Source organism: Rhinoraja longicauda, chromosome 18 (genome assembly GCF_053455715.1).
Source record: "Rhinoraja longicauda isolate Sanriku21f chromosome 18, sRhiLon1.1, whole genome shotgun sequence".
NCBI lineage: Eukaryota > Metazoa > Chordata > Chondrichthyes > Rajiformes > Arhynchobatidae > Rhinoraja > Rhinoraja longicauda.
This window is the reverse complement of record NC_135970.1, coordinates 416,221-431,166: the sequence shown is the minus strand read 5'-3', so window position 1 is coordinate 431,166 and position 14,946 is coordinate 416,221. Positions and strand designations below refer to the sequence as shown.

Here is a 14,946-nt window from a genome sequence, read left to right as displayed (position 1 = left end):
CTCTCCCCCCTCCTCTCTCCCCCTCCCTCTCTCCCCCCTCCCTCTCTCCCCCCCTCCCTCTCTCCCCCCCCTCCCTCTCCCCCCCTCCCTTTCTCCCCCCTCCCTTTCTCCCCCCCCTCCCTTTCTCCCCCCTCCCTTTCTCCCCTCCCCCTCCCTCTCTCCCCCCTCCATCTCTCCCCCTCCCTCTCTCCCCCTCCCTCTCTCCCCCTCCCTCTCTCCCCCCTCCCTCTCTCCCCCCTCCCTCTCTCTCTCCCCCCTCCCTCTCTCTCTCCCCCTCCCTCTCTCCCCCTCCCTCCCTCTCTCCCCCTCCCTCCCTCTCTCCCCTCCCTCCCTCCCTCTCTCCCCCTCCCTCCCTCCCTCTCTCCCCCTCCCTCCCTCCCTCTCTCTCCCTCCCTCTCCCCCCTGCCACCCTCCCTCTCTCTCCCTCCCTCCCTCTCTCCCTCCCTCTCTCTCTCTCCCTCCCTCTCTCTCCCTCCCTCTCTCTCCCTCCCTCTCCCTCTCTCCCTCCCCCTCCCTCCCTCCCTCTCCCTCCCTCCCCCTCCCTCTCCCCCCTTCCTCCCTCTCCCCAGGTCTCTGGCATTGTAAGGCAGTAGCTCTATTGCTACAACACCATGCTGCCCAGATTTGGTGATTTATAAGTCCATAAGGGTAGGAACAGTATTAGGCCATTCGGCCCATGAAGTCTACTCCACCATTCAATCATGGCTGATCTAACTCTCCCCATCAACCGCATTCTCCCGCTTTCTTCCCATAACACTGACACCTGTATTTATCAATCTATTTCTGCCCTAAACATAGCCCTGATTTCCTTGAATTGTTAGTATTTTTGAAGGGTGATCACGGCTGCAATATTAGAAATACAGTGGTCAAGTTAGCACATGGAAAATCTCACAAAGACCACAAGATCATGGAAGGAAATCTGTTGTCACTGATGTTGATTACGGCCCTGTAGATGACAGGGACCTTCTCTTTAATAGAGATGAGTGATTTTGGATGTTCATTTTATAATGTTGGCAGGTTAGTGTTGGTATTTGTGATCATGTGCTTCAGTAATCTACCAGAACATTAGGTGATGCTTAAACTCAAGGAGTTAGACAACCTATTGACTCTGTGTTGCACAGAGTGCTGGAGTAACTCAGCGGGTCAGGCAGCATCTGTGGAGAACATGGATAGGTGACGTTTCACAGAGTGCTGGAGTAACTCAGCGGGTCAGGCAGCATCTGTGGAGAACACGGATAGGTGACGTTTCCGGTTGGGACTCTTCTTCAGACTGATTATGGTGGAGGAGGTGAGGGCTTTGGAGTGTCGGATAAAACCCACGCAGGTCACGGGGAGAACCTACAATCTCCACACAGACAGCACCCGTAGTCAGGATCGAACCCGGTCTCTGGTGCTGGGGGCAGTAACATTGCTCCACTGGGCTGCCCTAAAGGTGGGGGGGGGGGGGGGGTGGGGTGATTGGCAGATATGTGGGCAAAGGCTGGAGGTAAAAAGAATGACAATGAATTGTAAAGCCAGGGAGAGGCTCATTGGTGGACAGGGATGGGAGAAACTGAATCACATGTGGGGGGGGGGGGGGGGGGGGGGTGGGGGGGAGCACAAGGAAGAGAGTGGAGGAAAAGTTGGGGGGAGGGGGATGGTATGACCTGAAATTGGAGATTTCAATGTTCATTGAAGAATGTTCTCGACCCGAAACGTTGCCTATCCATGTTCTCCAGAGATGCTATTTGACCGGCTGAGTACTCCAGCACTTTGTGGGAGTTTTTTTGTAAACCAGCATCTGCAGTTCCTTGAGTCTCAATGTTCATACCACTGGGTTGCAAGTTATCCAGGTTTTATGAAGTGTTCTTTTTGCAGTTTGCCTGTGGCTGCTGCTGACTTTGTTCCCAGATAAGCCATATCCTGCACCACCAGTGGAATCTGTTGGATGTCCACTTAGAGTCATAGAGTTACACAGCATGGAAATAGGCCCTTCGGCCCAATCTATGAATGCCAACCAACATGTCCCATCTACACTAGTCCCACCTACCTGCGTTTGGCCCATACCCCTCTAAACCTGTCCTGTCCATGTACCTGTCAAAACACTATAGTCACCGATTCAACGTGGCCGATAGAGATCATGAAAGGAGCACACCGCGGCAGCAGCAGTGGGAGCGTGGCTCCGTGGGAAAGTCGGAGAAAACATGGAGGGAAGCGAGGGGGGATTGGGAACAGGCTGAGAGCCCAAGCCTTACGTCCACCTCTGCCCAGCATCCTTCTGGCCAACGTCCAGTCCCTGGAGAACAAGCTGGATGACCTCAGGGCAAGGATCAGATTCCAGAGGGACATAAGGAACTGCAACATCCTTTGTCTGACTGAAACATGGCTGACCCCGCTGGTGCCAGACCAGGTGATTGCCCATCCGAGTCCTTCACTGTTTTCCGGGCGGACAGAACGGAAGAATCCGGGAAATCCAAGGGCGGAGGAGTCTGCTTCTTGACCAACAGTAACTGGTGCAATCCTGGAAATATTAAGATGCTTTCTCGTTCCTGCTCGCCGGACCTGGAACATCTGACTATCTCATGCCGACCATTCTACCTACCCCGGGAGTTCAGCTCGGTGATCATCACAGCCGTCTATATCCCACCGCATGTGGACACCGACGTGGCACTGTCGACCCTACACGATGTGTTGTGTCAACACCAAAACAAGAACCCTGATGCGGCTGTGCTGGTGGCTGGAGACTTCAATAGGGCAAATCTCAAAAAGGTCATGCCCAACTTCTGCCAACACATCACGTGTGTCACCAGGGGGGATAGAACTTTGGACCACTGCTACACACCATTCAGGAAAGGGTATAAGGTCGTTTCTCTCCCTCCTTTTGGAAAATCTGACCACGCTGCCATTTTCCTGCTGCCGGAGTATAAACAACGGATAGTACGGGAAACGACAGTGACAAGGGACGTAAAGCGGTGGTCTGACCATTCAGAGGCCATGCTGCAAGATGCACTGGGCGATGTCGACTGGAATATGGTCCAAGCAAGTTCCAGAGACGTCAATGAGTTTGTGGAAGCGGTTACGGACTTCATCGCAACAATAAGGGTTAGTATCTTTCCTAACCAAAAACCCTGGGTGGACAGGTCTATTGGCGTGGCCTTGAATGCTCGCACCGCTGCATACAACTCCGGCCTGGCATCCGGCAATATGGACGACTACAAGGTAGAGTCCTACCGACTGCGAAGGGCAGTGAAGGACACAAAAAGGAGGTACCGGGACATGATGGAGACGCAGATGGAGCAGCAGGACACCAGGCTCCTTTGGCAGGGGCTACGGACTATAACTAGCTACCGGTGCAGCCCCCACCTGATGACCTGAACTCTTTATACGCACGGTTTGAGACGGGTAACACCACCAGCTCGCCGTCTACAAACAGCACCGAGGGGGCGCTGGCTAGCGAGGCTGGAGGGGGATCCACCGCCGGGGATGTGCACACATTCTCAGTGTCCGAGCATGACGTGAGGTGGGCTCTGACGCGTGTGAACACGAGGAAAGCTGGAGGCCCAGATGGTATATCTGGGCGAGTACTAAAGTCTTGTGCTACTCAGCTTGCTCCAGTGCTCACCACAATATTCAACCTCTCCTTGGCCAAGTCCGTGGTCCCTGCATGCTTCAAAAGATCCATCATTGTACCGGTGCCAAAGAATGCCTCTCCAGCGTGTTTAAATGACTACCGACCGGTGGCCCTCACCTCGGTTGTCATGAAATGCTTCGAGAGACTAATCAAGAAGCACATCTGTGCCCTCCTTCCTCGCAACATGGACCCACTACAGTTCGCATACCGTCCGAACAGGTCCACGGATGATGGGGTCTCCCAGGTTCTGCACACCGCTCTCTCTCATCTGGACAGCCAGGGGGGCTATGTGAGGATGCTGTTCATTGACTTTAGTTCAGCTTTCAATACCATAGTCCCCACCAGACTGGTTGAGAAGCTGCTGGAACTGGGGCTTAGCACCCCTCTGTGTGCCTGGGTCCTGGACTTTCTCACTGCCAGGCCCCAAGTGGTCAGGATGGGGGAACACACATCTAGCCCTCTCACCCTGAACATTAGATCCCCCCAGGGTTGCGTCCTTAGCCCCCTACTGTACTCCCTGTACACACATGACTGTGGGGCCAGGTTCAGCTCAAACTCCATCATCAAGTTTGCTGATGACACTGTGGTGGTGGGCCGGATCTCCGACAACGATGAGAAGGCCTACCCTACCGGGAGGAGGTGGCTGATCTGGCACTCTGGTGTCAGGACAATAGCCTCCTCTTGAATGTCAAAAAAACTAAGGAGCTGATTGTGGACTTTAGAAGGGCTCAACATCCAAGGACGTACACGTCACTGGAGATAAATGGGTCTACTGTGGATAGGATGAGCAGTTTTAAATACTTGGGAGTCCACATCACAGAGGATCTGACATGGACAACGCACATTGCCGCACTGGTGGGTAAGGTAAAGTAGTGCCTTTACCACCTTAGACAGCTGAGGAAATTCAGAGTGTCTCTGAGGATCCTTCATTGCTTCTACTCTGGGGCTGTAGAGAGCATCCTGTCCGGCAACATTACAGTCTGGTTTGGGAACAGCTCTGCCCAGGACAGGAAGGCCTTGCAGAGAGTTGTGCGTTCGGCAGAACACACCATGGGAACTACACTCGTCCCCCTGCAGGACCTATACATCAGGAGGTGTAGATCGAGAGCAAGCAAGATTATGAGGGACCCCTGCTACCCCAGCAACGGACTGTTCCAGATGCTACGGTCAGGCAAATGCCTCCGCTGTCACGTTGTGAAAAACGGAGAGGATGAGACGAAGTTTCTTCCCACAGGCCATCAGGACTGTCAACTATTATAACTCCAGGGACTAAATTTTGTCTACTCTATATTAACTTGAATTTATATGCTGTAACTGTAATTCTTTTTTTGCACAATCCACAGGCATTGCCACTTTCATTTCACTGCACATCGTGTATGTGTATGTGACAAATAAACTTGACTTGACTTAATGTTGCGATCGCACCTGCCTCAACTACCTCCTCCAACAGCTCATTCCATACACCCACCACCCTTTGTGTGAAAACAAAGTTACCCTTCAGGTTCCTATTAAATCTTTCCCCATCACCTTAAATCCATGTCCTCTGGTTCTTGATTCTCCTACTCTGGGCAAAAAAGTCTGTGAATTTACCTGGTCTATTCCTCTCATGATCTTGTACACCTCTATATCACCCCTCATCCTCCTGCGTACCAAGGAATAAAGTCCCAGCCTGCTCAACCTCTCGCATTTCTTGAACAGAGGTAGTACCATCTGAACTAGGTCTTCTGCTTCCTGACCAACAGACCACAATCAGTGAGGATTGGTAACAAATCATCCACGATGATAACCCTCAATACTGGTCGCTGCATGGATGTGTTCTCAGCCCCTTTCTATAATCAGTCACGACTGTGCAGCCAAATACAAATTAGGGTCGCAGTGGTAGAGTTGTGTTACTTTACAGTGCTTACAGCGGCAGAGATCCGGGTTCCATCCTGACCACAGGGCTGTCTGTACAGAGTTTGTTCATTCTCCCCGTGACCGTGTGGGTTTTCTCCAAGATCTTTCGATTTCTTCTCCCACTCCAAACACATGCAGGTATGTAGGTTAATTGGCTTGGTATAAATGTAAATTGTCCCTAGTGCGTGTAGGATAGTATTAATGTGCAGGGATGGCTGGTCGGTGCGGCCTTGGTGGGCAGATGGGTCTGTTTCCGCAAACCAATCTGGATCTCTAAACCAATTAGACTCGATCTATGTTCATAAACAACACCATCGTAGAGGGCTGGATATCAAACAATAATGAGATGGAGTACAGATAGGAGATTGAGAAACTTGTAACCTGGTGCCAAGACAACAACCTTTCTCTCAAAGTCAGCAAGATAAAGTAGATAGTGATCGACTCCAGGTAGTGAAGCAGTACACACACCCAGACCCACATAGCCCAGACCATCACACAAACCAACCTAAGATAGACACAAAATGATGGAGTAACAGAGGGACAGGCAGTATTACTGGAGAGAAGGAATGGGTAACTGCAGGTCGAGACCCTTCTTCAGACGTCTGAAGAAGGGTCTCGACCTGAAACGTCAGCCATTCTTCTCACCAGAGCTGCTGCCTGTCCCGCTGTGTTACTGTCACAGTTTGTGTCCACAATGTATAACAGGTATAACAGAGCTTTATTTGTCGTTCGGTACCGAAGTACCGAACGAAACTACATAGCAGTCATAGAAAAGAAAAAAAAGAACACAAGACACATAAACCCAACACAAACATCCATCACAGTGACTCCAAACACCCCCTCACTGTGATGGAGGCAACAAAACTTCCACTCTCTTCCCCACGCCCACGGACAGACAGCTCGTCCCCGACCGACCCGCACAGTCCCCGCACCGGGTGCTGAAACGTCTCGCGGCCGAACCGGGCGATGAAAGGCCCGCGACCAAGCCTTGCGCAGCTAAGTCCCGTGGTCGAGCCGCACCGGGCGATGTTAAGTCCCGCAGTCGAGCCGCACCAGCGATGAAAAGCCCCGCAGTCGAGCTGCACCGGGCGATGTTAAGCCCCGCAGCCGAGCCGCACCGGGCGATGTGAAGTCCCGCAGCCGAGCCGCACCAGCGATGTAAAGCCCCGCAGCCGAGCCGCACCGGGCGATGTTAAGTCCCGCAGCCGAGTTGCACCGGGCGGTGTTAAGCCCCGCAGCCGAGTTGCACCGGGCGATGTTAAGCCCCGCAGCCGAGCTGCACCGGGCACTGTTAAGTCCAGCGGCCAAGCCGCACCGGGATGTAAACCAACATCTGCATTTCCTTCCTACACATGCAAACCTACCTCCCATGCATTGACTCCATCTACACTTCACGCTGCCTCGGCAAGGCCGCCAGCATAACATCAGTCTCACCCCGGTCACTCCCTCTTCCCTTAGGAATTACAGAGGTTTGAAAATGCATACCTCCAGATTTAGGGACAGTTTCTTCCAAGCTGTTATCAGGCAACTGATTGGCCCTGTTACAAACTAGATTGTGGCCCTGACCTCCCATCTACCCCATTGGAAACGTGAGCTATCTTTAATCGGACTTTATCTTGCACTAAATACCCTTTATCTTCTATGTATGCACTGTGGATAGCTTGATTATATTCATGGATGTGCAGAAAGAAAATGCAGATGCTGGTTTATACCGAAGATAGACACTAAATGCTGAGGAAACATGTGACGTTTCAGGTGGAGACCCTTCTTCAGACTTGTAATCATGTAATCTTGTCATCGATTGTAATCATGTATCGTCTGTCTTTGGCTGGATAGCACGCAAACAAAAAGCTTTTCACTGTACCACGGTACACTTGATAATTGAACTAAACTGAACTTCATGTTTTTGATATCCATTTAGATACGTTGGATATGAAGATTTTTGCCAGTCCGAAGAACGTACTTTTAAATACAGAGGTTTTTTTGGAATGTAAAATTACTGGGTTTAAAGCACCGCTTGACTTGGAAAATGTAGGTGTGCAGTGGTTGTTCGGACCACACCGGGAAGAAATCTATGTTTTTATAAAGGGACAACATATGGCCAAGAAACCTGGCGTAAAATTATCCGTCATTGCACTAACCAAAGGAGATGCTACACTTCATCTGAATAATGTCCAAGTGGACAACGAAGGGAATTATACTTGCATTGTGTTTGTCACTCCTGAAAAGGCTGAAAAGAGATCGGAACTGCGGGTTTTAGGTAAAAGACTTCCTCAACATTACCCGACGTGATCTGCTCTGTTAATACTGGATCTCGGTGGTAAAAATGGCTTTCGGCACATTGGCCTTCATCGGCCAGCGTAATGAACATAGAAGTTGGGAGGTCATGGTGCAGTTATATAAGATGCTGGTGAGGCTGTATTTAGAGTATTGTGTTCAGTTCTGGGCACCATGATATAGGAAAGATGTTGCAAAGCTGGAAAGGGTACAGGGAAGATTTATGAGGATGTTACTAGGACGAGAAGGTCTGAGCTACAGAGGTTGAGCAGCCTGGGACTTTATTCTTGGAGCGCAGGAGGATGAGGGGTGATCTTATGGAGGTGTATAAAATTATGAGAGGAATAGATTGGGTAGATGCACTGAATCTCTTTCCCAGAGTAGGGGGTTCGAGGACCAGAGGGCATAGGTTTTAAAATGGAGAAATATTTTATTGGAATCTGAGGGGTAACTTTTTCACGCAAAATGTGGTGGGTGTATAGAACTAACTGCGGGAAGAGGTAGTTGAGGCAGGGACTCTCACAACATTTAAGAAGCAATGAGACAGGTACATGGATAGGACAGGTTTAGAGGGATGTGGGCCAAACGCAGGCAGGTGGGACTAGTGTAGCTGGGACATTCTGGTCAGCATGGGGGGTCCCTATGTTCTCCTTGTGACCATGTGGGTTTCCTCCGGGTGCTCCGGTTTCCTCCCACATCTCAATGACGTGCAGGTTTTTTAGGTTAATTGGCCCTCTGTAAATCACCTCTAGTGTGTCAAGAGTGGCTGAGAAAGAAAGGATAACAGAACCAGTGTGAACGGGTGATCGATGGTTGGCATGGACTTAATAGACGAAGCCATGCTGATTCGCAAATAAAATTGCAAATGCATAACTGTATAAAGAGGGACCACCAAAAGTGTTTTAGTGCACTCATTAATATATCTTACACATACTTAGCCGAATAATGTGGCAATCTAAATCTGCATGTCGTCAAAGGCACTCAATTATAGGAAAGGAATGGTCGGCATGGATTCGATGGGCTGAAGGGCCTGTTTCCAAGCAGTATTCATCTATCAATCAATCAAAAATCAATGTTAATTAACTTTTGAGAGTTACGGAAATCTATTTTTATTAGGGCAAGAGTTGAAGGAAGGAATTTTGTGTTAGCCCATCAATAGGTTAATATAGGACATAGGTTTGAGGGGATAGGGGAGATATTTAATAGGACATATGGTGCAGCGGTAGAGTTGCTGCCTTACAGCGAATGCAGCGCCGGAGACCCGGGTTCCATCCCGACTACGGGTGCTGTCTGTACGGGGTTTGTACGTTCTCCCCGTGACCTGCGTGGATTTTCTCTGAGATCTTCAGTTTCCTACCACACTCCAAAGACGTACAGGTTTGTAGGTTAATTGGCTTGGTAAATGTAAAAATTGTCCCTAGTGGGCGTAGGATAGTGTTAATGTGCGGGGATCGCTGGGCGGCGCGGACCCGGTGGGCCAAAAGGGCCTGTTTCCACGCTGTATCTCTAAGATACAGATAAAGGAACCCCCCCCAGAGGGACAACATTTTCAGAGGGTGGTGGGTGCATGGAATGAGCTGGCAGAGGCAGTAGTTGAAGCAGGTACTATACCAAAATTTAAAAGACATTTGTACATGGATAGGAAATGTTTAGAGGGTTGTGGTCCAAACGCAGGCAGGTGGGACTAGGAAGGCACATCTGGTAGAGTTGCTGCCTCACAATGCCAAGACACACGGGTTCAATCCTGATCACGGGTGCTGTCTGTATGGAGTTTGTACGTTCTCCCTGTGACCACGTGGGTTCTCTCCGGGTGCTCCCACACTCCAAAGACGTGCAAGTTTGTGGGTTAATTGACTTCTGTAAAATAAAATTGTAAATTGTTGATAGAGTAGGATGGCTGTTTGGTGCGGCCTCATTGGGCTGAAGGGCCTGTTTCCACGTTGCATGTCTAAAGTCTAAACTAGCGTAGATGGGGCATTTTAGTCATTGTGGGCAAATTGGGCTGAAGGGCCTGCTTCTGTGCTGTATGACTCTGTGATCATTGGACTGAAGAGTCTTATAATGTGACTGTTAGATATTTCTGGCAATACACTGCCTGCCAACTAACCCGACGTTGCATTTATCTTTAATACAGCTCAGCCGAAGCTGCATTTGTCCACACATGTTACCATTCAGACTGGTGCGGAGAAGCTGGTGAGGTGTGATGCTACGGGATTTTACCCTCAGGAACATAACATCTACTGGGAAAAAGTATCCAAGAATAAGACTGAGAAACTGAGTCACGATGTCTTCATCACACCTCCAGTTCGTAATGTGGATGGAACCTTCAATGTCTCCAGTAGAATGAGAATTGAAGCCACTCTAGCTGATGACGGCAATGTGTACAAGTGTGTGGTGGAGCATCCGTCACATCCTGACCATCGCTCACTCGAGTTGAAACTCACTGTCAATGGTATGTTACATCCTTTGGTAAAGTTTGCTTTAGTTTGTTATTGCCAAGTCCACCAAGGTACAGTTAAAAGCTTTTGTTTGCCTGCTCTCAAGTTCAGAAAAGATTAGTTTATTGTCACGTATACCAAGGTAAAGTGAAAAGCTTTTGTTTATATGTTATCGAGTCAGAGAAACATAGAAAAGTAGGTGCAGGAGTAGGCCATTCGGCCCTTCGAGTCAGCATGATCATGGCTGAACATCTAAAATCAGTACCCCGTTCCTGCTTTCTCCCCATATCCCTTGATTCTGTTTGCCCTAAGAGGTCTATCTAACTCTCTCTTGAAAACATCCAGTGGATTGGCCTCCACTGCCTTCTGTGGCAGAGAATTCCACAGATTCACAACTCTCTGGGTGAAGAAGTTTTTCCTCATCTCAGTCTAAAATGGCCTACCCCTTATTCTTAAACTGTGACCCTGGTTCTGGACTCCCTAAACATCGGGAACATTTTTCCTGCATCAAGACAGTCCAATCCTGTAAGAATTTTTATATTTTTATAAGATCCCTTCTCATCCTTCTAAATTCCAGTGAATAGTCATCCAGAAAAGATTAGTTTAGTTTGGTTTTGTTTATTGTCAAATGTACCAAAGTACAGTGAAAAGCTTTAGTTGTATGGTAACCAGTCAGCAGAAAGACTATACATGATTACAATTGATTCATTCACAGTGTACAGATCCATGACAAAGGGAATAACATTTAGTGCAAGATAACATCCAGTAAAATCCGATTAAAGATAGTCCAAGGTTTTCCAGCGAGGTGGCTAGTTGCTCAGGACCATTGTATAGTTGTTGATAGGATGATCCAGTCACCTGATAACAGGCTAAACATGAATACAACCAAGTTGTCCAAAGTGCTTGTCTAAAGGGCACAACATTTAGTACAAAGATACAACATTGAAGCCTGATAAAGTTCGCCTAAAGATCATTCAAAGGTCTCCAGTGAGGTGGATGGGAGGTCAGGACCACACTCTAGCTGATGAGAGGACCATTCAGTTGCCTGATCACAGCTGGAAGAAACTGTCCCTGAATCTGGAGGTTTTTGCTTTTAAACTTCTGTACCTCTTGCCTGATGGGAGAGGGGAGAAGAGGGAGTGACCAGTGGTCCTTGATTATGCTGGTGGCCTTGCCGAGGCAGCGTGAAGTGTAGATGGAGTCAATGGAAGGCAGGTTAGTTTGCGTGATGGAGCTGTTCCCAAACCATGTTATGATGTCTCCTGACAAGATGCTTTCTATGTCGCAACTGTAGAAGTTGGTGAGGGTTGTTTGGGACACACCGATCTTCTAAGCCTTGTAAGGAAGTAGAGGCATTGGTGTGCTTTCTTGGCCTTAGCATCAATGTGGCTGGTGCAGGACACATTTCTTTTGGTATTTATTCCTAGGAACTTGGAGATATTTTACAGCGTACTTTATTAAAATGTTTCCAATAATATATATGAAAATATTTGTGCACGCTTAATACATATCCTTCACTGAGATGTGCAATGCTTTAAGTCTGTGGTTTATCCTTTGACCAAGATAAGAACGAGAGGATTTAGGGTGAGAGGGGAAAGAGTTATTAGAAAGTTGAGGATAACATTTTCAGAACGAGGGTGGTGGGTATATGGAAGGAGCTGCCAGGGGAGGTAGTTGAGGCAACATTTAAAAGACATTTGGAGAGGTTAGAGGGATATAGGTAAATAAGGGCAGGTGTCAAGTCAAAAGTGTTTAATAGACGTATGTACCGAAAACGGAACAATTAAATTCTTACTTAGATAAACTAGTGTAGATGGGGCATCTTGGTCAGCATGGATAAGTTGGGCTGAAGGGCCTATTTCCATGCTGTATGACTCTGTTCCACCACAAGTAGATACTGTCTCAGTCATTGGGAATGAACATAATGCTGGCACATTCGGGGTTTGGTGGGGGAGTTTGGTGCTGGTCTTTCATTGACTGCTCAGTAAGTCATACAGTCATACAGGCCCTGCCAGTGCAGGCTTTTGGGAGACCCTGGTAGAAGTATCTAACATTATTAGAGTCATTGATAGGCGTAGAAGTCAGAACCTTTTTTCCAGAGTGGAAATATCAAAGACTGGAGGACATGGCTTTAAGGTGAACAGGGCAAAAATCAAAGAAGATGTGGGGAGCAAGTTTTTTACACAGAGAGTGTTGGATGTCTGGAACGTGGAGGCAGGTACCATAGTGGCACTAAAGAGGCTTTTAAATAGGTGCATAGATATGCAGGGAATGGAGGGGTATGGATTATATGCAGGCATGGACATTGTGGGCCGAAGGGCCTGTTCCTGTGCTGTACTGTTCTAAATTCTATGTTCTTTCCATGTGCCATTAAAGTATCATTTTTTTCAGTTGCCTAGTTGCCATGAGTAATATTTTTCTCTTTTTTTTCCTTTCTATATACATTAGCTTAATCTCGTAATCTCTCCTTTCCAATATGCAACAGTGGGATTTACTTTACTTTACTTTACTGCCAGTTTGGATGTGGGCCAACCAACGATCACCCCCCACACTATCCTACACACTAGGAACAATTTACAATTTTACAAAAGCCAATTAACCTACAAAGCTGCACGTCTTGGATTGTGGGATGAAACCGGAGCACCCGGAGAAACCCATACAGGTCACAGAGAGAACGTACAAACTCTGTTCACACAGCACTTGTGGTCACGATTGAACCCGGGTCTTTGGCGCTGTAAGGCCGCACTCTACTGCTGCGCCACTGTGCCGCATCTAAAATTAACTATTACCCACCACTCTTATATACGTGTGGGTGAGTCAAGTCAGAAATTGAGGTGTGAATAGCCCTCTAAACCCTCGAGTTATTTCTGACTGCAGCAGAAGTAATGGAATCACTAGTTGGAGTTCCTGGGCCTTTAATTAAAGCAGAAATAAATTGTACAATTATGCTTTCAATGTTTTTAATAACTGGTCGTCCCCCCCCTCCCATTTTCCTCCCCTTTTCTACCCCGTCCCCTTCCACCAAAATTCCTCCCTCCGTGACATTTCACTCCTCCACTTCTCTCCTTTTGACATCTGTTGTCTCCTTATCATTTCTAGCCTTTTGTCCACCAATCCTCAAATCAGTAAAAATCCCTCCTCACCTATCACTTACCGGGCTTTGTCCAACTCCCACTTCTTTTCCATCTTTCCCCAATCAAAGTGGTAGGGTCCTGATCCAAAACGTCACCTATCCATGTTCACCAGAGAAGCTGCCTGACTCACTGATTTACTCCAGCACTCTGTAAAACGTCACCTATCCATGTTCTCTAGAAATGCCACCTGACCCGCTGAGTTAGAAACATAGAAAATAGGTGCAGGAGGAGGCCATTCGGCCCATCGAGCCAGCACTGCCATTCATTGTGATCATGGCTGATCATCCACAACCTGTGCCCAACTTCTCCCCATACCCCCTGATTCCACCAGCCCCCAGAGCTCTATCTAACTCTATCTTAAATTCTTCCAGTGACTTAGCCTCCACTGCCCTCCGTGGCAGAGAATTCCACAAATTCACAACACTCTCGGTGAAAATGTACCTTCTCACCTCAGTTTTAAATGGCCTCCCCTTTATTAGAAACATAGAAACATAGAAAATAGGTGCAGGAGTAGGCTATTCGGCTCTTCGAGCCTGCACCGCCATCTAATATGATCATGGCTGATCATCCAACTCAGTAACCTGTACCTGCCTTCTCTCCATACCCCCTGATCCATTTAGCCACAAGGGCCACATCTAACTCCTTCTTAAATATAGCCAATGAACTGGCCTATTCTCAGACTGTGGCCCCTGGTTCTGGACTCCCCCAACATTGGGAACATTTTTCCTGCATCCAGCTTGTCGAGTACTTTTATAATTTTATATGTCTCTATAAGATCCAATAAGAGTTACCCCAGCACTCTGTGAAACGTCACCTATCCATGTTCTCCAGAGATGCTGCCTGACCTGCTGAGTTACTCAGCACTTTGCGTTCTACACAACATGTTGGCATCTGTACTTTCTTGTGTCACCTCTTTAAAATCCTATCTATTTGTATTGTTATTTACTGTTGGCAAAAGTGAACCGGTCTGCAAATAAAGGAGGTTATTTCACATGGCATGGTTTTTGTGGATATGTGCTGATTTTTGGTGTTTTAAATTCCAGAACCTGAGAAACATTTGTCAGCAGGGGCTTTGGCTGGAGTTGTCGTTGCTGCAATTGTTCTATATGCACTACTTGGCTTGGGACTCTTTGCTTACTTCCTGAAATTCAGAAAAGGTAATATGATAAATGGAGAAAGTTCCACAATGCGTTGTAATTGTCTGCCTCGAGTCATAGCAGCTACAGCACGGAAACAGGCCATTCGGCCCACCACATCCAGCACGTACACATAAATATAATTCCATTCAGCCTACTTCCCATCAGCTCGTACCTGACCCTACCACACTCCGCACGCATGAGGGGAAAGTGACAGGGCATCAATTAACCAAACATATTGGGGTGCAGGAGGAAACCAAAGCTCCCAACATGGGAACGTGCAAACTCCACATAGACAACACCAGAGGTTAGCGTTGAACCCCGCCCTGTGTGCTGTGCAGTCCTGGATTGTGTACGTGTGGCTTTTGTCATTCTTTGATTGCTTCTTGTCACATTTTCACAAAGCTGGTGATCTTTTAGTTTCAACCACTGACGACCCTGTGTTGATTGAATAC

At 48.0% G+C, this 14,946-nt stretch overlaps 1 protein-coding gene across 11 annotated transcripts in view; it reads left to right on the top strand.

Moving 5' to 3' along the window:
- The window catches only part of LOC144602191 (uncharacterized), a 52,382-nt gene that overhangs the window by 1,896 nt on the left and 35,540 nt on the right, over positions 1 to 14,946 (top strand). For all 11 annotated transcript variants that reach the window (XM_078414940.1, XM_078414939.1, XM_078414932.1 and 8 more), the window contains exons 2-4: positions 7,428 to 7,766; positions 9,918 to 10,235; positions 14,399 to 14,512. In XM_078414940.1, coding sequence (XP_078271066.1) covers positions 7,428 to 7,766; positions 9,918 to 10,235; positions 14,399 to 14,512 — 771 coding nt within the window. The remainder of the gene's footprint in view (positions 1 to 7,427; positions 7,767 to 9,917; positions 10,236 to 14,398; positions 14,513 to 14,946) is intronic.